This window comes from Micromys minutus, assembly GCF_963924665.1.
Source record: "Micromys minutus genome assembly, chromosome: 32".
In the NCBI taxonomy this organism is placed as follows: domain Eukaryota; kingdom Metazoa; phylum Chordata; class Mammalia; order Rodentia; family Muridae; genus Micromys; species Micromys minutus.
Genome location: NC_137967.1, coordinates 18,850,029 through 18,875,745, shown reverse-complemented (window position 1 = coordinate 18,875,745; position 25,717 = coordinate 18,850,029). Strand labels below are relative to the sequence as shown.

Sequence of the window (25,717 nt, the reverse complement as noted above, 5' to 3'; positions counted from 1 at the left end):
TATACATGGTATCATGATATATAAAATGTATGTATATATTTAATGTATATGTTTTGTATGTATATGTCTCTTATGGAGTTCAAGGGCAATTTCGTGAGACTCAGTCTCACAAATAAAATATGGACTAGAGATGGCTCACTAGTCAACAGCACTGGCTGCTCTTACAGAGGACAGGGGTTCAGTTCCCAGCACCCACAGGCAGGCACATGCTGCTCAATTGTACTTATAAAAACACGCATACCTATAAAAGAAAATTAAATCTTTAAAAAATGTAAATGGGGGCTGGGGAGATGGCTCAGAGGTTAAGAGCATTGGCTGCTCTTCCAGAGGTCCTGAGTTCAAATCCCAGCAACCACATGGTGGCTCACAACCATCTGTAATGGGATCAGATGCCCTCTTCTGGTGTGTCTGAAGACAGCTACAGTGTACTCATATAAATGAATAAATACATCTTTTTAAAAAATGTAAACAGAGGGCTGGGCTATAGCGTCATGGTAGGGGCTTACCAAGCATACTTAAGCTCAGCCCTCAATAACCTACCTCAAATTTATTAATGCTAAAACCTAAACTCAAGGACCAGTGAGGTAGCCTACTGGTTTGAAGGTGCTTGCTGCCAAACCCGAGGCCCTTAGTTCATCTTTGGGACCCACGTGAGGAAGGACAGTGCTGCTTCCTGCTGACCCCTCTGGCCTCCGGATGGGCATGACTGCATGTGTGGGCACACACCCTAAAGACTACACAGCCTGCTTATAACTCAGTGAATCCGGAAGCATTGAGCACTCTATTTAATAAACAGCCCTCCAAACAATCACCGCCCCGACTGTCACCTGGAATATGAAAAAGTGCTTTCTGTCTCCAGGCTTGAACTATACAAACAGCCTTTAGAGGCTGGGGACGTGGCTCCCAGAGCTGACTGCTTATCTAGCAGGCTTAGTGGAGCCTGCCTCTATCAGCACTCCATTCTTTTCAGACTTGAAAGTAAGTCCGAAGGGAAGGCAAACTTCAAGTCTTTGCACTGCCTGTAGGAGAACAGAGAAGAGCTTGGCAGGGCCGAGGAGCGGGGCGATGCTGTTTGACTTAGGCTGACATGGAGATCAGCGCATGCGCGCGTGTGGTGGAGCACATCCTACACAGCAAGGCCCTCTCTTTTCTCAGTAGAGAAAAGGAGAGAATAAAGAAGAGCTGGAGGGGTTGGGGTGATCCCAGCACTCCTGAGGTCAAGGAAGGTGGGTTTCTGTGAGTTCTAGACCAGCCTGGTCTATACAGTAAGAGCCTGTCTCAAAACAGGATCTGGTTGTGGTGGCGCACACACGTAGGTTATGCTGAAGAGGCAGAGACAGTAGGGTAGGTTTGGGGTCAGGCTGACGGACTACGCGTTTTGTTTTATTTTGTTTTTAAGAAAGGAATAGAAATAGTGGAGGTGGAACTTCTGCCGTTCAGCTGTCTTTCCATTGGGCTGATCCTCGTGACTGCACCCTCCGCCCCCGGCCTTCCAGCTGCTTCAGGCTGTGCCCGCAGCCCTTTGAATGTTTGCCCCTTCTGTAGCCCTGCACTCCTTGTCCCCTAATACATTTATACATTGCTAGTTCTGTCCTCAACCAGGCTATGTGGCTCTGCGACTTCATGGTTAGATCCGCCCACTTCTGCTGCCCACCTCGTGCCACAGGTCCAAGACTAGACCTTTCTCTAGGTGTTCTCACTTTCTTGGCGGAGCTGGGCTCTCCCTTAAAGTCCTCAAAGATCACGCCCTGCAGCCAGTCGGATCAGTCTTGTACTTTAAATCCTCCTTTCCGCCGTACCCCCATCCCGGTCTGCCAACACTACAGAAGACCCGGGGTTCGAACACGCAATCTCCAGAGCTGCCCACCCAGCCAAACACCAGGCTGGCCCAGAGAAGCAATGCGCACGCGCCTTCTCAGCTGCAACGTACTCCCCCACCCCGTCTCTCCGTAATCCGCATGCGTGCTGAAACCAGCCACCTCCATTCGCGCATGCTCAGTCTGGCGCGCCCATTTGGTTCGTTTGCGCTCCCAGCCTGCGGCGCATGCGCTAAGCCAACAGCGCCGGCCCTGACTTGTTGGGTTGCGTACTGTGGCTTCCTCTTCTTCCTCCTCTGGGCGCTTCCGGGACGCCGAGGTCTGTTCCGGAATAGCCGGCACCCGTTTTCTCTGCCTCTCTTTCTCTCGCTTGTGACCTCCCGGCGCCATTTACGCGGCAGGTGGCTGTGGAGGACCGTCCCCGCCCACGCTGCACACCCGTTATTCTGAGCGCGCGCTGCGACCTAGGAACTAATCTGCTCCGCCTTAGGTAAGGGGGACGCCGCGAGCCTGCGGGAGGCGTGTGCGCCGGCGGGGGCGGGGCTTGAGGGGAGGGGCGTGTGCAGGCCCCGCCCCCTCCGCCGTTGAAAGGTCGCTGGGCCAATGGGAGTAGGAACCTGAAGGTCTCGGATTAGCCGCGCCGTTAGTTGGAGGTACAAATACCTTAATGGAAACTAGCTCCTGTAAAGTGTCCCGCTGGAGGGACAGATAAGTTCATGGAAACTATAACCACTATAAAGTAACCCTGTAGTACTGGCGCAATCCTCCTAATAGCATCAGGAGGAAATTTCTGGACATACTCCAGACTCACCTAGGGCTGCCCGCCAAGGAATGCATACATGGAAATTGCATTTTGAGGTTCTTCATGCCTGAGTTTTGGAAGGAGGCCCCATGTAAGACTGCAAGTATACATAGTTTTAAGTACTAGGGAGCACTTAGAAAAATGGGTGAGTAGGGCTGGACAAGGTGGTTCACACGTGTAATCCTAGCAGCGTAGAGCCAGAAACGAGGGTCGCCATGAGTTTGAGTCCCGCCTGAGCTACAGAACAGGACCCTGTGTCAGAGGGAGAGGTGAGGAGGAGGAAACTGGAGTCTCTTTTAAGTTGTGGGATGTTGTCATGCTTCAAGAGAAAAGGCACCAGAACAGTTAAGAATTGAGGGTCTCCTGCAAGATTTTACAAAGCAACTTGTCATTTCTGGAAGGTTCCAGAAGAGGTGTTTGAGATCTGAGATGGTAGAGGGGTGGGAAGACAGCTCGGTCTGTGAAGTGCTTGTTTACAACCAAGAAGACCGGAGTTTGATTTCCATCCCAGGAACCTACAGGATGGAAGGAGAAAATGGTCTTTCAGAAGTTGTTACCTGACCTCCACAAACGTGATATGGCTCTGTGCATGCTTGCACACAGCCATATGTGTGCATGTGTCACGCACACGCAAGAAACCCAGGAAGCTCCTCTCCCAAGAATATGCAGATTAGACTTCGTTTCTGTGAGGTCACTGTGAGAGCCCTGTAAGTAAACAATTAGACCAGCTTAGTAGTTTTTGAAGAGCTTTCCCAGAGAATGCTAGAAACAGCATTACAGATCCCAGATTGCAGGTCGATAGCGTCTTAGGGTCTGGATCTGTCTCCACAAGAGAGGTTAGGTAGACGGAAATACCGATTCCAGAACAGTGTGCAAATGGGTATTTAACCTGCCTGAGAGGAGGGTGGTCACAGTGAGCAGACATTTTAGTGTGAGGACAGGATCCCTGTGGGGGCAGGGAGTCAGACCCTGAAGCACTGGGGAGGTCGTCAGAATAATAGGGGAGCCGACAGTTAATTGCAGGGGAGGAAGGAGTCCCAGTCTGTGGGGAGAGGGCCTTAGACAGTAAACAGTCATTTAAGACCTGACTCACTCCAGCAAGCATCTGTTGGCAGGCCCTTGCCCTCCTTGGTCAGTGCGTTTGTGGCTGGGGAGAGGTCTCTCAGGCCTGAGAGAGGCTAGACAAGCCCCCACATGGCTCGGCTAAGTGCTGGTCCATCGGTTCTAGAGTGTTTCACAGGAGCCCATTGATGTCATTGAGGCCTGAGGTGGACATGGGGAGGGGTTTGAGGGAAGACAGTGTGAGGGAAGGACGCTGGGGTTTGTAGGTGTTGAGGGGGCCACACCGTCGCCACCTCTACTGCTTCTGCTGTTGACAGAGGCAGCCATAGCCACTCTGACACCCTGGGGCCTGGTTCCAATGAGAGCTTGTGTTTGGAAACGGAGAAGACTGCGTGTTTGGTCTGCAGGCCACAGTTGGTCAGCCTAACCTGTGGAGCCAGACCATAGAGTCCCGTGGGCAGCCGAGCACTCAGGGCACATACTGTTCTAAAGAGCCCAAGAAACCTTCCCCATTGACCCGGAGACAGATAACACCAGTGGCGGAGAGTAGGTTGCATAGTCCTACAGTTCAAGCACTTGGAGGACTAGACAGCTGAAGAGACCTTTGTGTTCAGAGGGAGGCAGGGCCGACCAAGCTGAGCAGGAGGTAGAGCCACGGGAACCTAGTGGGACCAGGTAGGTCAGAGAGCCCATGGACTGAGCCCCCACCATTGTCACCACGCATGAGTGGGTGATGAAGAGTCCTTCAGCTGGGGACTTGTTGCCTTTGGGGAAGGAGACTGTCCTGTTTCTGTGTGACTGTGCTCCTGTAAATTGAATTCCTGTTGGACCATCTCAGTGGTTGCAAATAGTTTTGGTCCCATAAAAGAGATGTAGATTTGTTGCTCACTGGTTTCAGGAGTGGGCACTTTAAGGTAATTTGGGAACTGTCAACACCTTGTGTCTTGTTTTACCATGATTTTCACTAAGTTACCTTGAAGGTCAGGGTAACTGCCTGAACCCCTTTAGCCAAGAAGAGGAAGAGGCAAAAGACATGTACCTACCTACTTCTGTAAAGAGAAGTTCCAAATGCTCCCAAAACACCCCTCTTTTGCCACACCATTTGCAGCACCTAATCGCCAAAAAAGCTGAGAAGTGTGTTCTGGATGCTTAGCTTCACCAGAACGGAAGTCAGCAATCTTAGGAGGCCACTGGTGATCAGCCACAGGGCTTCAGTTGGGGCTGCTTGTTCTGTGCGTGTATGTGTGTGCAGATGCATGCAGTACCCAACGAAGCCAGAAGAGGGCAGTGGGTCCCTAGAGCCAGAGTTAGAGAAGCTGGTGAGCTGTGCATTGTGGATGCTGGAACTAGGACTCGGCCCTCTGCGAGAGTTATGCACTCCCTCGATGCTGAGCCATCTCTCCGGCCTCTTGTTTGTTTGTGGGTTTTGGTTTTGTTGTTTTTAGGAGTGGTTGGGTGGGTGTAATGAGTGCAGGTGTCTGTGGAGACCAGAAGCAATCAGTCCCTTCTCTCCTACCCCGTGGGTCCTGGGGATTGAACGTAGGTTGTCAATCTTGGGGGCAAGCACCTTTACCCACTGAGCTGTCTGCTGGTCTCAGAACTTCCTTTTACAAGGACGAATGATACTGTTAAGCAGTCGGGTGAGCCCCGTGGAGAGAGAGGATTCCCTTTGCAGCACAGTCTCCTTGTTTCTCCCAGGAGGCCATGTCCGAGTCGGGGCACAGTCAGCCTGGTCTCTATGGGATGGAGCGGCGGCGACGGTGGAAGGATCCAGGTTCCAGTGGCCCCCAGAATCTTTCTGGGCCTGGCGGTCGGGAGAGAGACTACCTTGCCCCCTGGGAAAGAGAGAGACGGGTGAGTGGTTGCAAAGATTTGTGCAGGATTCCAGTGACTCCAGTTTAGCTGAGCCCCTGCCACAAGCTCAGCAAGGTTCAGTCCAGGGGCAGTGGACATGTCTGGCCAAGGGAGAGCAAAGGGGCTGTTTCGATGGCTTGGCCAAAGAAAGACCCGTGAGTAGGGAACTTTGAGTAGGGGCCTGGAGGAGGTGAAGGGACAAGTCGTTTGAAACCCTAGTTGAAGAACATTGTAGACAGAACAGGCATGTGGTGGCCAGTAGGGCTGCAGCAGGAAGAGCGGTGGCCCAGATCCCACAGGCTCTGACAGGGCTTGGGCTTTGAAGGTGAGGAACCGCAGTGGAGGCTTGAGCCAGAACTGACATCAGCTCCTGTTGCAGTAAATATTAAAAAACGTTGATGCGGTTTATCTCTTTACCGGCCCTGAGGTCTCACTCCTCAGGCCCGACCCTGATACGGAGCCACGTGCACCTCTGAAGCCTGGTCCGAGTCACCACGGCCCAAGTTGTCCGCGCAGCTCCCTTCCCTTGGCGGTTTACTACCGCCTGTTCACCTCTGTCCCGAGGTATTTTTGTACCCCCAAATCCCGCACAAACACAACTCTACAGTCCAATAGCTTTTGATACAGGTTTATATATTCAACTCCCAATCCACAAACCCTCTACACCACAAGATTGCATCAAATAGACAAAGATACAAACTGCCCTTCTATATGAGATGCTAGACCTGTAAAATCCTTAATGTCCATAGCTTTCTAACACCAGTCAATCCCACCTGGGTCCAGCTGGTCCTTGGGAAGCTCCATGTTTCACAACCTCCACCTTCCATCCTCTGACCCCCTCAGCCTCTCCGCAGTCTCCACCTACTTCGCCCCACCCAGTCACTGGCTTTCCTTTATTTTACTAATTAAAATGGGAAGGTTCAATTGGAGTCACTTGACTAGGCAGCTCTTCTTGGGGAAGTGGAATTAACATTAAAATACAAACAGCTTCAGGACAATCTACAAGCTCCCTTCTTTTTCTTTTCTTTTTTTAGAATTCGTTTATTTATTTTATGTGAATACACAGTAGCTGTCTTCATTCACACCAGAAGAGGGCATTGATCCCATTACAAATGGTTGTGAGCCACCATGTGACCGCTGAGCCATCTCTCCAGCTCCCATTTTAAAGAGCTGCATGCCACCACCAGCAGTACCTAGCATCATGGGCCCCTACTTCTTTCTCAGAGGGCTGCATCTCTGTGGGGCTTTCCAGATCCTCGCAGGTACCCCAGGACTCTGGGGACTCTGTATCACACACAGATCTTAGGGGAATGTTCAGGTCCTCCCTCAGCTTGTCACCCCTGGAGAAGATGCTGGGAATTTTACCTTTGTCTCAGATGGGGTTCTCTGCAAGCCTTTGAACACCCTGCCTTATAACAACTGTAGCCTCTTCATGCAGTTCTGCATGTGTGTGTCTGTGTTTCTCTGTGTGTCTGTGTCTGTCTGTCTATGTGTCTGTATCTGTCTGTCTCTATGTGTGTCTGTATCTGTGTGTGGGTATGTGTGTGTTACTTGGCCGCCCCTGACTCAGGAGCACACCTGTCACCCCCTACCCCAGCCTCCATCCTTCGGGTGTTCTTTCACAGCCATCCTTGCCAAAGCACTTTGGGTCATCCTGGGTTCTGTGAGCTGAGCCTGTGAGCCAGCAAATTAGCTAGATTTAAGGAGATACTGTCCAGTGAGTATCCACAGTAACCTCAGGCAGAAGCAGGCCTGAAGCTTGGGCCTTGCCTCAGTGGAATAGGGGTGGTCCAGAGGCAGAAGAGGAAGGAGTCCATTAGTCTGTGAGATCAGGGCAGGACCAAGGCTTAACAGTCAGGGTAGCAAGGATCCCAGTGGCTTTCACAGAGCAGGCGTCTGACATACATTTGCTGTCCTACTGGACAATATACAGGCGGTTCCCCTCTGTCCTATACTAATCCTATGAGGATGGAGCTCCTGCCCCACCCCCACAGTTGCATAGATAGGGGTGGGTTACCAGTTACTTAGGTTAGGTCTTACTTAGATTACCAGTTTGCTGCTGGGCTATGTTCCCACCCCAGCTGCAAAGCTCCAAGCCCTCACTCCTTCCCATGGTCCAGCAGAGGAAGCTGTTGGGAGTGGCAAGTATGTCAGTCTGGACTCAGGTGCCAGGCTCTGAATGGGTTTCTTAGCCTCATAAGTGTGGTGCCAGCACCTGGATATGTAGGCATGCATTTTTTGCAACCTTCTTCTAATAAGGGTTCAGCCTCACCACCCAGCAAAGAGAAAAGTTGTTAGGCTGTGGGGGAAGTGGACCTGTTCAGCAATAGTTCTTTGGGGGAAAGCTCCATCTTCTTTGTCAGCAGTTTAGTCCCATAGCAAACACCAAGTACAGCTCAGCAGCTGCAGACCAGTCCTCTAGGCAGGCCGACACCACGCACGAACCAGCAGCTGTAGGTCAATCCTGGAGAAACTGCAAGGCTGGCCATCTGGCCTGAGGCGAGGCTTTGGATGTGGCACGCTGCCACAGGGGCCTCATGAGCACGAGGGTCTCCCAATGGTGGAGGCGTTATCACAAGTGGAGCTCAGCAATGCAGTGTAAGGCGAGTCGGTACATGCATATCAGTAGGGAAGAACTGTGAGGCCGAGCAAACGATACCAAGGCTCAGTGCTCGGCTCCCACTGTCTGTGGGGTCCTTTCGCGTGTGTCTGCTTCAGGAAAACAGTCTGTTACGTGTCTGTTTTAGCAAGTCTTCCTTTCATACATCCCTTGTGTCCCCTAGCAGAACATCGTTTGATGTAACTGACTTTCCAGACAGCCCAGAAGTTTCCCCTCATGGGTAAGGTGGGAAGGATCATGGAGGCTGTCCGGAGTAACAGCTACATTCCCTCTCCTCAGGATGGCAGCGAAGACCCCAGTACCAATGTCATGCAGAAAACCCCCATCATCCTCTCAAAGCCTCCAGCTGAGCGGGTGAGCATTGAAGACCTCCAGAGGGAGGCGGGAGGTGGGGGTGATAGGAGGTCTCCCCAGTGGCCGGCAACTTTTTCCTTCCCACAGTCAAAGCAGCCGCCACCTAGTACAGCCCCAGCTGCTCCGCCAGCCCCGGCTCCACTGGAGAAACCCATTGTGCTCATGAAGCCACGTGAGGAGGGGAAGGGGCCTGTGGCTGGAACAGGAGCTTCCACCCCTGAAGGTACTGCCCCGCCACCCCCCACGGCCCCCGCACCACCGAAAGGAGAGAAGGAGGGGCAGAGACCCACACAGCCCGTGTACCAGATTCAGAACCGGGGCATGGGCAGTGCTGCCCCAACTGCCATGGACCGTAAGTGGACCCCACAAGGTGGGCCGGGACCAGCTGCTTCCTCACAGAGACCCTCACTGCCCTGTCTCCTCTCTCCAGCTGTGGTGGGCCAGGCTAAGCTCCTGCCCCCGGAGCGCATGAAGCACAGCATCAAGCTGGTAGACGACCAGATGAACTGGTGTGACAGCGCCATTGAGGTACGGCCTTCCCAGGTCCCACAGGGCTGTCCACACTCCTCCAGAACAGCCCTAAGGACTTGAGAGAAGTCCCCATCAATCTGGCCTGAATTTCATCAGCTGGTCGTTGAAGGTCATGGTCTGTTGGTAGTGTAAAGGGGCAGTGAGCATTGAACCCAGGGACTTGTATAAGTTTTCTTTTCCTGAGCTGCAGTCCTGGCCTGCTTTTTACTCTTGATTCAGAAGCAGGGTTTAATTAAGTTACCTGGACTTACTCTTGAGATATCTGTCTTCCTGCCTCAGCCTCTTAAATGGCTTGGGTGGCAGGCCTGTGACACCAGGGCAGGTTGAAAACCCTGATTGCTCTGACATCTCTTGGTAGACATCCCTGCTACCCTGTACCCCAGAACTCCTGTGCCTTTGCACACCAGAGGAAGGTCCTGACCCTGCTTCCGCACTCCTAGGTCCAGCCCCATGCTGCCTTCATGGTACCAACCAGAGACTCCTTCCCAGCAGCCTTTGCTCCAGTTAGAGTCTCACATTGCCAGGCCCACATGCCTGCGCACTCTGGAAGGACTGCCCCTCCCACCCCCTCAGCCAGAGCTGTATGCTACCCTGCCTGCTTCCTCCGAGGTGGCCCCTTCTGCAGTGATAAAGTGGTTTGTCTGAACTGCCTAGTGTGGCGGCCTCCTCCAGTGTGCAGGGCTACTGAGCAAGGCCTTGACATTGTAACCCCCTAGGCTGAAGCCAGAATTGTCAGTTTTGTTTAGGTTTAATGAAGTGAAATAGCCACATGTAATGGAGCTAGCGCAGTGAACACCCAGTCTTGGGTAGTTTGGCTTTAAGGTACAGAGGCTCATTAAACCCTGGCCTGGGGCCTTTTTTTTTTTTTTTTTTTTTTTTTTTTCTGAGTCTCTCTGGTTGGTTATTCTGGAGAACTGCCAGCAAGTCAGTTGGCTTTTGGAAGAGGCTCCTCTGCCCCCTGGTGGTAAAGATCAGCAGAGCTGGTGGCCCAGAGGCAAAGGTCTCGGGTTTATAGACAGGCTCCAGACAAAGCTCCCTGCTCTGATCAGCCTGGAGCGCGGGCCTGACGTGGGTTGTCCTGTCCGCCTGCCTCTCCGCTCCTTCCCAGGTAGTGACTGGTTCTTAGCCCCTCCTGCTCCTGTTGTTTCCTGCCCAGACTGTGTGCCTTGCCTCGTAGGCCAGTGTGACCCTGTGTAGTCAGGCTGTGGCTACAGACACCCTTCTACTTCTCACCCACGGGAGGCTCTTCTCACTCAGCTTTCCCAGACTCTAGGCTATGGGTCCAGAGCCTCACACATGAGCCTGCCACTTCGTCCGGATGAAGGGAGAGGGACTGACCAAGTGGGTGGGTGAGCCTGTCAGGCTGTGAGGCTCATGATTCCCATTGCCCCCCAGTACCTGCTGGATCAGACGGACGTGTTAGTGGTCGGTGTCTTAGGCCTCCAGGGGACAGGCAAGTCCATGGTCATGTCACTGCTGTCAGCAAACACTCCAGAGGAAGACCAGAGGTGAGGGGCACTGGGCAGGGCTGGAGGAGGCCGGGGTGGGGGGGAGCAGGGGAAGGCCCACTGGGTGGCAGACCTACAGGGGTTCCAAGTGGCTTCCCCTCCCTGGCCTCACGTTCACAGATAGGAAGAGTGTGGACTAGCTAAGTCTAACTCCCAGCCAGGAAGGGGAATAAAGTCACTGAGGCTTTTGAAGGGTGGTGGCTGCTGCAGGCTTGGTGCCAGATTTCAAACCTCTGGTTGACGTTGGGCAAGTCAGCTCTTCTCGTATTCAAGTACACTTATTTTATTTTGATACCTTTGGGCGCTGTACCTGCATATACATGTGTGTGCTCGGTGTCCAGGAAAAGGCTTCCGATCCGGAGCTGCCGTTACAGGTGGTGGTGAGCCTTCATTTGGGTACTGGACATTAAACCTGGGTCCTTCGGAAAAGCAGCCAGTGTTCTCAACTCCTGAGCCATCTCTCCAGCCCCTCAAGTGGAGTTCTCAAGGATGAGGCAGCTGGCACAGAGCCCAAGAGTTAAGGGTGCCTGGTGACCTGGGAGACAGGGCAAGGAAAGAGATCTGGGGGAGCAGATTCTGCACTTGCCTGGTCTTTCTGTGTTTCTTTGTACGGGGAAGGATTAGATAAGAGGGTCCTCTGGCCTGTGCACGGGTCTTCAGTGGAGAGAGGTGTGATGGAGAAAAGTGGGAGGGATAGAGGGGAGGTTAGGGAGGAGGACCTGAGGAGCTGCATCCTGACCCAGGCAGAGAAGTCCTGCTGTGCCCCCCTAGAGAGGAGCTCTCCGGATACAAGTGGGACAAGTGACCCCTGTCACGTATGCATCACATTAACTAAGCCCCACACCCCTACCTGCAGAGTGACCTGACACACAGCCTAAGTCACATGTGCCCCATCTCTCCCTGTCATGTGCACGAGGTCACGCACATGTCCGCCAGGCTCTCCCTACCGTCTCCTAAAGGCAGACTCAGCTCAGTGCCTCTCTGTGGACCTTCCTCTCCCCTACACAACGGAGCAGGGAAGGGGACTGGAGGAACTGGAAAAGTCAAAGGAAGACCCAAAATATGGGGTGGGGAGTGTCGTTGGGTCACTGTTGCTGTGTGCAGTTGTGGAGGAAAGGGTTTGTTTGACTTACACTTCACGTGGCCATTCATTGTTGAAGGAATTCGGGGCAGGAACTCAAACAGCCAGAACCTGGAGGCAGGAGCTGATGCACAGACTGTCTCTATAGAGGGGCGCTGCTTACCGGCCTGCTCAGCCTGCTTTCTTACCGAACCCAGGGCCACCAGCCCAGGATGCACCACCACGGGCTGGGCCCTCCCACATCGGTCACTAATTATGAAAATGCCCTGTAGCAGCTGTTCTCCTGCGGGTCTCAACCGTGTCAGGGGTTGAACGACCTTTATCACATGTTATGATTCATAACAGTAGCCAAATTACAGTTATGAAATGGCAATAAAAGTCATTTAATGGTTGGGGTCTCCACAATACGAGGAGCTGTGTTAAAGGGTCACAGCATTGGGAAGGTGGAGAACCGTTGCCCTAAGCCATGCCTGCAGCCTGATCTTGTAGAGGCCTTTTCTTCATTGAGGTTCTTTCTCAGATGACTTTAGCTTGAGTCAAGTTGACATAAAAACAGCCATCACAACCGACCCCTTGTCAGCTGGACAACAAGTATCACTGTTAAATCACAACAATTCCCCAAGATCACATTAGAAACATAATTAACCTTAAAAGTCCCACCCTCTTTACAAATTCAAACACATTAAAAGTTAAGTTCGTTTAAAATATCCGTCTCTTTAAAAATCCAAAATCTCTTAAGAATTCAGAATCTCAACTGTGAGCTCATGTAAAAATCAAAATTGAGTTCAGTACAGTCTTATTTCAAGAGGGAAGAACCAGGGCGCTGTCACAATCCGATGAAAACCAGCAGGATGGTAATGTAGTGTCCAGTGTCTGGGATTCACTCGATCCTCTGGGCTGCTCCAAAGGCCTGGGTAACTTCCCAGCGCTGCCCTCAGCAGCATGCACAGGGTGATTTCTAGGCTCTGGCTGGCTCCACTCCACTGCTGCTGGTCTTGGTGGTCCCACGGCACTCGCTGGAGTCGGCTACAGTGGGGCTGCGCCTTCACCCTAGCCTCTCACAGGCTCTCTTCATGGTGCCAAGCCTCTTTGCATGATCCCTTCAGTCCTGGGCCGTCACCTGCCACTGAGGCTGTACCTTCACCAATGGCCTCTCCTGGCCTCTCATGGTGCTAAGTTACCTCAGCTGCTTTCATGACCCCTTCATGCCTTCAAGGCCAGCACCCCTGGGTGATTCTTACACTACCAAGTTTGGTACCAGTACGAGGTACAACCTTGGCTGCCTCCAAGGTAGCCAATATTTCCCAGAAGATTTCACCTCAGTGATTCTGGTCTCTTCTAGAAATTAATCTCAGCTAATTTCTCAGTTCTAGCTGACCAGCATCACTGTCCCAGTAAAGCAAAGTTTTCCCTCAGTGGTGCAGGCCTCTTGTCATAGCTGATTGTTCAGCCCCGGCAGATCAGAGCCACAGAATCTTAATTCAACACAAAAAAAAAATGGCCCCAAATAGTCTTCTCACTTCCCTCTGAAGCTTCCCAAGCCAGGCCTCCATCCTCTGCACTGTTCTCAACATTCTTGCCTTTCAAGCTCCTGCAGAACAGCCCACTGAGGGCTCGGTGTAGTTGAGAGAAAATATTTAATCTCAGTTAGGGGCTTCTAACCCGCCTTTGACCCTTCAGTTCCCAGATAAAAGATGTGAACTTCTATAATTCACAAATAAACCTTTATCAGCACTAAAGCTAGGCAGATACCTACCCTCTGATTAAAATCTACTTCCTGTCAATAACCCTCAGTCATTACTATCTGGGCTGCTCTTAACTCCTTGGCCAGCCGTCGGGGCCATGCTGTCTTGACTCCTAACCCGTAGACTGTGTCCTCTCTCCTCCCTTCCTCTCTGTCTCTCCTCATGGTCTCCTCCAGGCCCCACTTATCTCAATTCTGCCCATCTGGAGGCTGTAGGCATCTTTATTCACCAATGAGAAATAGCTTGGGGGCAGGTCACATGGGTCTGTGTATGGACTCTCTTGTCGCTGGGGCAACCAAGCCTTGGAGACCTACACTTAGCATTACAGTACGTAGCAACTGACTGAACTTCAACACGCTGGCTTTTGTAGCTCAAAGTTCCAGGGTCCTTCTACAGTCTTCCCCCAAAACATGGTCAGGTCTGCCACAGCGATGCCCCACTGTCCTGGTACCACCTTACCAGGGTTTTATTGCTGTAATAGGAAACCGTAACCAAAGCATGGTGGGAAGAAGGAGGTTATTTGGTGCCATGTCAGTATTAACTGTTGAAGAAGCCCAGGCAGGAACCTAGAGTAGGAGCTGTCAGAAGCAATGAGGGATGCTGCTTACTGGTTTGCTCCCTGTAGCTTGCTCAGCCTGCTTTTTTATAGAACTCAGGACCACGAGCCCCAGGATGGCACCGCCCACAGTGGACTGGGCCCTCCCCCATCAGCCACTAGTTTTAAAAATGTCTTATGTGCTTGTGTGCAGCCCGATCTTATGGAGGCATTTTCTCAATTGAGGCTCCCTCCACACAGATGGCTTTAGCGTGTGCCAACTTGACATAAAACTGGCCAGCACAGTAAGGGCCAAGCTGTCTCTAGGAGCTAGGGCTGGGCTTTCCACAGAGGGTGCCTTAGTGGCGCAGATGGGTGTTCCAAGCTGCAAGCCCTTAGAGTATGTTTGGAGTCTCGCAGTTTAACTGCGAGATGTGTTTGTTTCTTTAAGACAGGGTCTCCCTACATAACCTAGGCTGGCTTCATTGCTACAGGCCCTCTGCCTCCATGTCAGGTGTTTCTTCTAGGAAAGGGCCTGTAGTTCTCACCAGGTCTTGGGTCCCGGTGGAAACCCAGGAAAGCTTAGGGAGCACTGTTGCCTGGGCCTGGGGCTAAGAGGTGCCTCCTGCTGTGCTGCTGTAGCTCCTGGGTGGCCTCTCTCATGTCCCCTCTCAGCAGCAGGCACAGTCCCTGTGTTCTCCGTCAGACTCCAGAACTGAGAAGCAGCGGCTCAGTTGGCCTTGAGACCTGTGTTGACCGTGCGTGCAGTAGACGTTGGTTCTGGCTCCCCTAACTCCCGGACACTCGCCTGACTTCCATCTTCCCACTGCATGTGCGGCTCCTGCTCCAGCTACACCTCCCTTGACAGATGCCAAGACCCAAGGGCCGGTCTCTGCCTTCCCTCATTCTGCAAAAGTGTGCCGAATGCTCCCTGTGTCCCGGCCCTGTCCTTGGTGCTGGGTTCCACGGTGACTGCCATAGCCTGCCTTGTGGGCTTGCTTTCTAGGAAGTTTGTAAAGAGAGTCCGTCTTGCACGGTGGAGCCATTTGGCTTGCTGAAGGATGATAACAGCCAGGCATGTGGTGTGTGACTGTGTCCCAGATTTCAGGAGGTGGAAGCAGGAGGATCAGGCATTTGAGATCATCCTCGGCTACATAAGTGAGTTCAGGAGCATCCTCAGCTACTGAACGCAGCAATGCAGTCACAGCTCCACCAACAGGAAGAACGAGGGGGAGGTGCTTCTCACTATGTCCTGGTGATTGACAGCTAGCAGTTGCTTTGATGTTTGTCAACCACACAGCAACCTTAGGCTTTGGGGCACAGACTCAATGGGTCCAACTTTCAGCTTCAGGCCACATGTAACCCAGGATGGCTATGGGCACAGCCCAATACAAGGTTGTTACATAACTTAAAACACTTGTCAGTTTTGTAGCTGAAATCTGTAATTCTCTGTTTTAAAGTCCTATTTTTATTTACACATGTGTAGGTGCCGGGGATGAGGTTGGTTATGAGCTGCCTCACACGGGTGCTGGAAATGAAATCCAGCTCATGTCTTGGGTACATGACTCAAGTACACGGTCTTTCGTGTGAGCTTTGTAGATGGTAACATTTGTGTCACAGATCAAATGTCGGACATACTTGGTTGGGTGGTATCGTTGCTTCCATTTTATTTTATTTTTAAGATTTATCTATTTACTGTATATAAGTACACTGTAGCTGTCTTCAGACACACCAGAAGAGGGCATCAGATCTCATCACAGATGGTTGTGAGCCACCATGTGGTTGCTGAGATTTGAACTCAGGACCTCTGGAAGAGTAGTCAGTGCTTTTAACCACTAAACCAACTCTCCAGCCCCCTCTTCCATTCAAAAGGGAGACAGAGACAAGTTCTTCATTGGTAGCCCTGGCCAGTCTGGAACTCATTGTGTAGACCAGACTGGCCTCACAGAGGTTACTCTGGCCTGGATTCCTGAGTTCTGGGATTAATGCTATGAACTGTAGTGCCTGGCTATATTATTATTTTCTATGATGTAGTCTCACTGAGTAGCTGGGCTAGCCTGGAACTCGCAGACGTCGGGATTAAAGATGTACTCCACACTCTGCCCGCATCATCTCCGTTTTACAAATAGCAGACAGGCAGGAGGGCAGAGTTGAGATCTGCAGTGGTGAGGCTAACAGTCCCTGCCTGTGAACACTAGCGTCTGCTGACTCCCGTAGCAGGACTCAGTGTACCCGCGGGCTGGAGTGAAGTTGCATGGTAACCAACATGTCGTCACCCCCCAGCCATGGCCACAGGTGGAAGGCCTGGGGCTGGCAGAGAATCTCAGCTCCAGTGTCCACTTCTCAGGTTATTCTCTGGGTGTGAGAGGAGAGGAGCCAGACAGCTCAGGTAGCCCTCGATTTCCCCCTCACAGGGCGTACGTCTTCCGGGCTCAGAGTGCGGAGATGAAGGAACGCGGGGGCAACCAGACCAGCGGCATTGACTTCTTCATTACTCAAGAGCGGATTGTCTTCCTAGACACGCAGGTGCCGGCCCCAGCCCCTCTCAGCCCCTTGCATCCTCTTGTCAGAATGTGGCCTTCCTCCTGTTCACCCCTGCACTGAAGGATCTCTAAGCAGTATGCCTTCAGGGGTGGTCTGGGGTCCGTGTGGGTCCAGATCCTGAACTTCAGCCTTATCAGCGCTGTGACCTGAAGTTACTCTGTCCCCAGGCCTGCTCTCTGTGGGATCTACCTCTTGGGCGCTCTGAGGAGTCATTGGAGTGGTCCAGGCCCAGTGCTCCTGCTCAGGCTTGTCATTGCTGTTGGGGCTGACCTGCCATGAGAATCTTGGCAGCTTTCCTCAGCTCCTCCTGCTCCAAGAGCCTCAGCCTGGCACCAGGCATTGTGTACTGAGGCCTTCTGGCTGCCATCCTCACCCTCGTGAGGAGCCAACAGGGCCTCTATCTCAGCCTGTTCTCTCCACTAGAAACTGTTCAAACTGTGTGGCCTTGGTCAGGTCCTTCCTGTTTCTGCCCCTGAGTTTCAGAAAAGGGAGTCACACTACGTGCCTGCCTGCCTGGCAGGGAGGGTCCCATGGGCTCAGAGAATAAAGTCTTTTTTTTTTTTTTTTTTTTTTAATTTATTATGTATGAGTACACTGTCGCTGTCTTCAGACACACCAGAAGAGGGCATCAGATCCCATTACAGATGGTTGTGAGCCACCATGTGGGTGCTGGGAATTGAACTCAGGACCTCTGGAAGAGCAGTCAGTGCTCTTAACCGCTGAGCCATCTCTCCAGCCTGAGAGTAAAGTCTTAGCAGTCGTGTAAGCATCAGTATTGGGTTCTAGAACAGTCTCTATGCTTTTGTCTATTTCCTGGCCTGTGCCTCCCTTCCAGAGACTCCTGTGGCTCATGCTTCTGGGATATTGCCTGTTTCTGGTGCCACTGCTGTCTGTGTCACCTCCATGTGGTGTGACTGGTTGCTGTGTCTGTCCCCCCAACCCCCCCCACACCTGAGCATTTTGGGCACTGGCCTGGCCCATGGTTGGTTCCCTCTTCACTGGCTCTCTACCACACACTGGTGTAATTGGTCAGTCCACACCGGGTCTTACACTAATCATTTTTTGACCTAAGTAATTATTTCAGCAAAGCTTTGGAAACAGGTGAAGCAGCTAACAACAAAGTCTTTAAGGGACGGAGCTCATTGAAGCCGTGTGAGATTTAGCAGGAGCTGCCTTTGGGTACCGGGCACTTGAGAACAACGGCAAGGCTTGACTCAGAAGGGCCTGGGGAGATGAGTCTGCTTTGGGTACAGTGGTTAGCTCCTAGTTGGACAGCCAGTGCTGCTGGCAGGGTTTGCCTGTACTCTCAGAGCTTCCGTCATGCCGACCCTCCCTCCCCTCCCCACTGTTCATTTCTTGCAGCCCATCCTCAGCCCATCCATCTTGGACCACCTCATCAATAACGACCGCAAACTGCCTCCCGAGTACAGCCTTCCTCACACCTATGTGGAAATGCAGGTGAGGGAGGGTGAGTGAACCTGGGCTGTGGGGAGGGCAGCTCAGGCCGGTGCCCTGTGTAAAGATGGCTGCTTCCCACCACGGCCTTACACACAGAGAGAAGGAATGGGCTCAGCCCTCCCTGCTGGCCCTGCAGCTGTGCCCCTCTGCTCCCCACAGTCCCTGCAGATCGCTGCCTTCCTCTTCACAGTCTGCCACGTGGTGATCGTCGTGCAGGACTGGTTCACGGACCTCAGTCTGTACAGGTGGGTGCCGAGGCAGGGATGGCCGCTTCCCCTAGTCCTTCCCAGCCTTGACCCAGGGCAGTAGGGCAGAGCCGCAGACAAGCCTAGGAGGAGTGGCTGGACACTCAGGTGACATCATGACCTCCACCCCTCCTGTGAGGGAAGTCAGTGGTCAGCAGGCCAAGCCATGGTGGTCTTTGCCAGCAGGTACAGCTAAAGTTATGAAAGTGGTAGTTTTATGTGGAGGGAAGGTTGTGCAACACCCCTGCAGAGAACACACACATCCACAGGCCTCACCTCACTCACAGTAGGGGGCATAGCCCTTTCTGTGCTGCCGTATAGGGCTCACACTGTCATGAAGGACACCGGGCATCTGTAGCCGTGGAGTAGCCGTGCGGACCAACTGCAGGGCGCCCTCCTCGTGCTCTTGGCCCCGGCTGGAAGCACTTTGTCTGCAGATCCTCTCTGGTGCCTGCCCTCCCAGGGCTGAGGCCGACCTTAGGCCTCCCCTGTCCTTCCCAGCCCTCACCGTGGCACCTTGCCACTCTGCAGAGACACCAGAGGTCTGGTGGCCTCCCTTAGTGCAGGTTCCCAGCAGCACATGCAGAGGCTGACGCGGGCTGGTGCAGACAGACAGAGGTCACGAGCCAGGCTTCCTCAGCCCTCGGAGCCTTGTTTTCCAGCAGCTGTGTCTGCAGCAGGTGTGTGTGTTGTGCTGATTTCTCACCCAGTAAGCCAGTATAAAGAAACACAGAACCATGTATAAATATGATATATATAAATATATATAATATATATCATATTTATAAGCTATATGCCTAGATTGCACAGATATATCACTATCCTAACTCATTCCCAAGCTAGGACACCCCTTGTTCTGCTCCATCCTCCTCTGTCTGTCTCCCTCCGCCATTCTCACCTTTCCCTTCCACTGCCCAAGCATCAGTGAGATCACCTGGTCACCTCAGTATGTGAGCTACTTCTGGGGGGTTAGGGGGGAGTCCCTCTTGAGGAAACAGAACTGACATCAAAATACAAACAGCAGCAGGGCAGCCTGCAACATCCCCCTCCCTTCTTGTCCAATTAAAAGGCTCTTTTCTCTCGAATATGAATTGAGCACAGTCCTTACAATTAGTAAATGGTAAAATATAATATACACCTAACGCCCAGTCTGTCATATTTGTCAATTTAGACGGAGTGCTCTACCATCTATCCTAACTTAAAGAGTTGGCTGGTCTATGACTGAATTATGTTCTGGTTTTAGTTTGCACTACCATCTGAAAACCATCCTTTCAAGCCTGTATCATAGATCTCGAATCTGTACCGTGTATCTCAGTGCTAACCACTTAAGTGTGCTTATGAGACTGTAGTCTTCAGTCCCATCAGAAACCCAAAAACAGATTAAATATTACCTGAAAATATAAGAAGCACACAGCATAGCTTCTAAGACTCAAACAGTTGTAGAGACAGCTGCGTACCTGGACAGTCCCCTAGTTTCTAATACCACTGGAGCGTCTGTCTTCATCCTTTTGGCCCAGAGCCATCCGCCCCAGCAATGGAGTAGGAATATGAAGGACTAGCTAACCCTGTGTTAGCAGAGCTCAGCAGGGGACTGTCCCACATCACTTTGTCCTTGGCTACCTTGCCACAATGAGCAACCTCAGCTGGAGGTAAAGATGTGCAATGTCTTTGAACCGTGAAGGGGAAGCTGTCAGGAACAGACATGTCTCGTGGTAAATTGCTCCATAATAATGGAATGCCGTGACATGTCACATCCTGTGTGCCGTGACATGTCACATCCTGTGTGCCGTTACATGTCACATCCTGTGTGCCGTGACATGACATGTCACATCCTGTGGCGTGTGATGGTTTTAAAGAGTATCTGTGTAAGTCTGTCTGAACCGTTAAGCCTTAGCTACCCTTAGCCATATCTATTTGAGTACACTGAAAATTCTTTGTTACAGTTGAATCAGAATCTAACATAGCCCTGAGTTAGTTATCTGGCCCTTCACCTGTGTTACTAGTCATCGTACATGGTTTGTAAGAGCAGCTATAGAAGGACTAAGTGAGTTTCTCCGGATATCCTACTCTAGAGACGGGTTCAGTGGTGGGTCTCCACAACAACAGAAAAAGCCAGGGCTGTGGCCACGTCTGAGTGATACGGTTCTGGCACACCCCTGCTCACTCATTCACACAAGTAAAGACACCCATGCCAAGTACTGGGCTCACAGGTGTGAAGAACACGGAGCAGGCGGCGTCTGTGGGATTTGTGTTCTGCTGGCACCGCGGTCTGCAGGTGGGCTCCTGCAACTGTGGGTAAACGTTTAGGAGAATGCCCAAGTACTTAGCCGTCTCGTTTTCCCATTAGATAACAGGTTTGTTTTATTTACTGTTACACACTTGGATAATAGCACAAAGAGAAAATCCATCCACATAAAGACCCGTGCACAGGTATTTATAGCACCTTTGTTCACAACGGCCACTGACAGGCAGCAGCACGCGCGCCTGTGAGGAGCTGAATGGATGAAGTGGCCCGTCCAGACAATGGAGGTCCTCAGCGCTGCAGAGAAAGGCGCTGTCAGGCTGTGAAAGGAGTGGGGGACCTTCCATGCACATTGTTAAAAGCCAGTGTGGGGAGGCTGCGGTGTGCAGTCCAGCCACGTGATAGCCTGCAGGAGGCAAAACCTGGGGACAGGACAGGGATGGGAGTGGGCAGGGTAGGGACTGGGGTGAACCAGCAAGGCACAGGGAACACATAGTGACCACACCCTGCCCCGCCATGCCGGACACTGCTTGCCCACATGCGTCTCTTCAGACGATGGTGTCTGCACCGAGGTCACCGAGGTGAGCACGGCAGGTGAAGGCGCATCTGTCTGGTGGCGCACCGAGGAACGTGGCACACTGCTCCGCTCTGTGAACCTAAAACTGGTCCAGAAAGTGGTTTGGGGGTTTCTTGGTTGGTTTTATGCTTGGTTTGTTAGGGTTCGATTTTTGTCGGGGTGGGGGACTGGTTTCTACATAGAGCATACTGGTTACAAACCATGAGCGGCTGGAGTCAGACACATGCTGATGAAACCTGACTTTTACACACACACACAAACACACACTCACACACAGTTGGTACAGGTGTCCACGGGCTGTCATAACTCTAAAGCTGCCGAGTAGCTCTCATCAGAGTCTCAAGGGGAATCCTCCTCAGGATGTGGGAGGGGTGCACACGCCTGACATCAGCCCCTCCAAACCTGCAGGTTCCTGCAAACAGCAGAGATGGTGAAGCCGTCGACGCCGTCGCCCAGCCACGAGTCCAGCAGCTCGGCGGGCTCGGATGAGGGCACGGAGTACTACCCTCACCTCGGTGAGCACTCCACCCACGCTGTTGTCCTCGGTATCCAAGGGCTGCACAAAGAAGCTCTGGGTTGATATGGGTGCCCCAAGACCTGCTTACCCTGTCCTGTGTCCCGCCTGCCTGCTGTCTGCAGGCTCTGTCCTTCCTGATGCTGATCTTCAAGGACTGTTTCTGTGCACGCATGCACACACACACACACACACATGCACACACACACATGCACGCACACATGCACACTTGCTGGTCTTTCTAACCTCAGTCTGCACTGTCCTTTGAGTCTCCTGTGCAGCTGCCTTTGTCTGTCTGTCCATCAGGCTAGGGATGCTAGATGGATGGAATCGGGTCTGGCTTGTGTCTGGGTCCGCAGCACTGCCCAGCTCACAAACACTGAGTGACCTTAACTAGTGGGGACCCGTGAGGCCAAGCGCTGTCTGCCTCACTGTCGCACCCTCTTGTCCCACCCAGTCTTCCTACAGAACAAGGCACGCAGGGAGGACTTCTGTCCCCGGAAGTTACGACAGATGCACCTGATGATTGACCAGCTCATGGCACACTCCCACCTTCGCTACAAGGGTGAGCATCCCCTCGTTTCCCATAGACCGTCTGCCACTCCCAGGCAAAGACCCCACCCCAGCCCATACTCAGGCTGCAGCTTAAACGTCTGCTTCCCAGGGACGCTGTCCATGCTACAGTGCAACGTCTTCCCAGGGCTGCCGCCCGACTTCCTGGATGCTGAGGTCAACTTGTTCCTGGTGCCCTTCATGGACAGTGAAGCTGAGAACGAGAACCCACCTCGAGCAGGTAGAGCTACCCTAGGAGACGTCTGGGCCGTGGGACTCAACCTGCCCTGGGGCTGGGGGAATTCTGGCTTGCCTCTGGTTCTGGGCCCTTTCTCGGGGCTGTGTGTGTCAGTGCTAGAGAGGTTTGGGAAGAGCTTCTCTGAAGCAAAACTCTGAAGTACCCACCCCACCGTTCCAGGGCCTGGCTCCAGTCCCCTCTTCTCCCTGCTGCCTGGGTACCGAGGTCACCCCAGCTTCCAGTCCTTGGTCAGCAAGCTTCGCAGCCAGGTGATGTCTATGGCTCGGCCACAGCTGTCACACACAATCCTCACTGAGAAGAACTGGTAAGGGTTCTTTGGCGAGGGGTGCGTTTGAAGAGCCCACTTAGTGCAACCTGGAGGGTGCTGTGGTGGGGGAACCCCAGGAAGTCCCGGCTCTCCTGGCCTTGCTTCTCTGAAGCACTCCTGCTAAGCCAGCAGGGGCAGTTGTGTGTGACTAACTCAAGGGCCTCTCGGGCTTGATACAGGTTTTTTCCTGGAGGACATGTAGGACGTGGTAGTTCATGTCTATAGTCCCAGCGCTCGAGACTGCAGGAGGGTCAGTGAGTTCAAGGCCAACTTGAGCTACATAGTGAGTTCCAGACCAGTGTGGTATGCAGAGTGAGATCCTATCTCACAAACAGGCTTTCCTTTAGGCTCAAAGGAAATGTCACATAGCAGAGTCACACACTGGCCACTCACTAGCCACGAGAAGGTCCAGTGAGCCTGGTTAAGCATGGAGATTTATTCAAGGTCGTGAGTGCCTAACCTCACAGATGGTGTGGTTGGTTCCCTCTGTCCTCCCTGCCCGTCTGCTGGCACACTCCCCTGCTCTCCTTGAACCCCGCCTTCCCAGGGCTCCTGTGTGCAGCCCGGTCTGCTGAGGGATCTGGGTCCGAGAGAGGCATGGCCTGATTCTGCTGTCATCCGAGGAGTTGGGAGCACAGGCAGAATCCACTCACTGAGCCCTTAGGACAGAGCTTAGGCTCCTGCCATCAGCTGAACCAGGGCCTGAGCTGTGTAGCTGCTGTTGAGTATGTTTGTCCGTCAGTGGAGACACCATTACCACAGAGCCCAACCTTGAATGGAGACTTGGACCTTCATCCAAGTCCAGCGCTCAGCACCCTCCACCCCTGCCAGGAGAGAGCATAGAACGGGGCTACTCCATCAGGGTTTGCGCCATGGTTGAAGGCTCCGGGACGCTCACTTGTAAGTTGGAACTTATCTGGGCCTTAGTTTCCCACCCTGACTACAGCCCTCCCTCCACCCCACAGGTTCCACTACGCTGCCCGAATCTGGGATGGGGTGAAGAAGTCCTCAGCCCTGGCCGAGTACAGCCGCCTGCTAGCCTGAGGTCGAGGGAGGAGCAGCATGCAGGAGCTCCCTGTCCTGTGGGCTATGCTGTGGGCACAGCCATCCTCCAGCAGGGGAGGAGAGTGACAGAGGCCTGGCGGAGGGATGTGGCTTCCCGCTGAGAGATGTGAGGTGTCTGAGGCCAGCCCCTCCCTCAAATGGGGGGGTGCTCACAGGGTGAGCAAAAGATCCCACCCCAGCCTGGTGTGAGCAGCCTTTCCCAAATCTCCATAGAGACCAGCAGCAGGAGGAGTCAGAATGTCCCCAGGAAGCCTGACCCCACTGAGTCAGACTCCAGGTCTTCCCTGGGAAACAGGGTTGGAGCTGGAGAGCTTTTCATGGGCGGGGATCTGATGGTTCAAATAAAGTGATCCTAGGAGTCTGCGCTAGGGTTTGTTCTTTCTCAGAGGGCAGCTGTCCTGTCACTAGAGCCTACATAAAGACAATGCCTGTCTTAGGCTGAGGTGTGGTGACAGCCTGTAAGCCCATCAGGAGATGGGCGGGAGGACCAAGAGTCAGCCTACCACAAAACACGTCCTAAATAAATAATAGGGCCATCCTTAGCACGCCGTGTTTGCCTTTATCCCAACCCTTCTCTCACCCTTGTGAACCCGCTGACTCTTGGTAATGGCTTCGGTCTCCCTGGCCTTCCTACTCCAAGCGTGAGTGTGGTGTGCACACCTCCTCTGCTCACTCGCACACGGTGGTTCCGCTTACAAAGCAGGCCGTCAGATCATAGCTCAGTCTTCCCACCTCAACCACCAGCCTGCCTGGCTACACTCTCCCCAGGGACGCATATCCTTCCTGGTCTGTTCCCATATGAGGGGTACCCAGGAGCCTCTTGCACAGGAATAGCCAAGGGGAGCAGTGAAGGGCAGGTCAGAAGTGGGGAGTCTGTGCGGGTCTACAGAGAGCAGAGCTCGGTTTGAGAGGTCCAAGACCCAAGGCACACCGTGGCACTCGTACCCACACTCCCCTCTTGGGTTCTTGCCCCATGCAAATGATTTTTGTTGTTTGTCTGAGCAAAGACTTTCGTGAATTATTTTACAAAGACACTGGACAGCCGTGCTGCCTACATTGGATGCAGCCCTGGGCCACAGGACCCCACACTCCTTCCCAACTGGGCTTTTCATCTCCCCTGTCCTGTTTACCATGATCTTACATAATCTTCAAAATCAGCATCCCATCTTCCCTTTGCTGTGACACTGGCTGTTGAGTTACTGCTGCCTAGTGGACATGTTTTTTGCTCTGTTCTGCCTTTGTAACTTTGTAACAGGCCATCACCCGTGTTGACTCCCTCCAGCAACAGGACAGCTGCTCAGCCATCCCAACTCCCTTCACACGCATGATACATGAGATTTAAGCTCCTGTATTACCACACTTTGTACTGGGAGATCCTGGGGAAATCCAGACTCCTCTGGAGGACCCACCATGTCCTGCTTCGACTTTGCGAGTGCTCAGAATCAGAAAGGGGTAAAGAGGACACTGAGATGTGATGTCTTCAAGCCCTCAGGGCTGTGCCCTCTCCACCCAAGGTCGCCCAGCTCTTCCCTGTCCAAACCTGTCTTATCCGGACAGTGGCACGCATTTGCAGCCCCAGCACTGCCAAGACATCAGAGTCATTGACTCCAGGTCAGCATTGGCTGCACAGAGATTAGACCCTGTCTCCGGCATCCATGATCAGACCTACCTAGGTTTCAGGGAGGGGGCAGCGGACTAGGGCGAGAGAGACAGGCCAACAACCAACCCTCACTCTGGAGAGAAAGCCTGAGTTCCAGTCCTGATACCGCCCAGCCTGGAACAGATCTGTGTCCTGTGGGCTCTGTCCAACAGGGATGGTGAGAGAGGTGCCATATGTGCCCAGGGCTGTGGCCGCAGAGGCATGCATGCATGAGTGGCTTCCGGCAATGGTCCCTTGAGTATATGGAGGGACTGGTTGAGCTGCTCAGTTTGTCTGGCAAGGAGCCAGGTGATGACTTTAGAGCCAGCGTGCCCAGGTTTCTGAGTACTCCCTCTGCCAAGCATGCGGCAGGGTGAGGGTCTCATTGGCACCCAGCCAGATGAAC

The 25,717-nt window shown here is 52.9% G+C and overlaps 1 protein-coding gene across 1 annotated transcript; it reads left to right on the top strand.

Moving 5' to 3' along the window:
• Positions 1-1,419: 1,419 nt before the first annotated feature.
• On the top strand, positions 1,420-24,019 carry SMG9 (SMG9 nonsense mediated mRNA decay factor). Its single transcript, XM_080908888.1, has 14 exons — positions 1,420-2,307; positions 5,380-5,535; positions 8,435-8,509; positions 8,597-8,861; positions 8,940-9,037; positions 10,436-10,548; positions 16,324-16,435; positions 17,816-17,911; positions 18,071-18,156; positions 21,384-21,490; positions 21,947-22,054; positions 22,154-22,282; positions 22,460-22,604; positions 23,573-24,019. Exons 2-14 carry the CDS (start codon positions 5,386-5,388, stop codon positions 23,649-23,651), a joined length of 1,563 nt encoding a protein of 520 aa, XP_080765014.1. The 5' UTR covers positions 1,420-2,307; positions 5,380-5,385; the 3' UTR covers positions 23,652-24,019.
• The last annotated feature ends 1,698 nt before the right edge of the window (positions 24,020-25,717 follow it).

Excerpts from the sequence above, each read along its gene's own strand:
- SMG9 (XM_080908888.1), top strand. The coding sequence starts at position 5,386 with ATGTCCGAGTCGGGGCACAGTCAGCCTGGTCTCTATGGGATGGAGCGG. Across the intron at positions 5,536-8,434 it reads CCTGGGAAAGAGAGAGACGG|GATGGCAGCGAAGACCCCAG; the intron begins GTGAGTGGTTGC and ends CCCTCTCCTCAG. Across the intron at positions 22,283-22,459 it reads CGAGAACCCACCTCGAGCAG|GGCCTGGCTCCAGTCCCCTC; the intron begins GTAGAGCTACCC and ends CCACCGTTCCAG.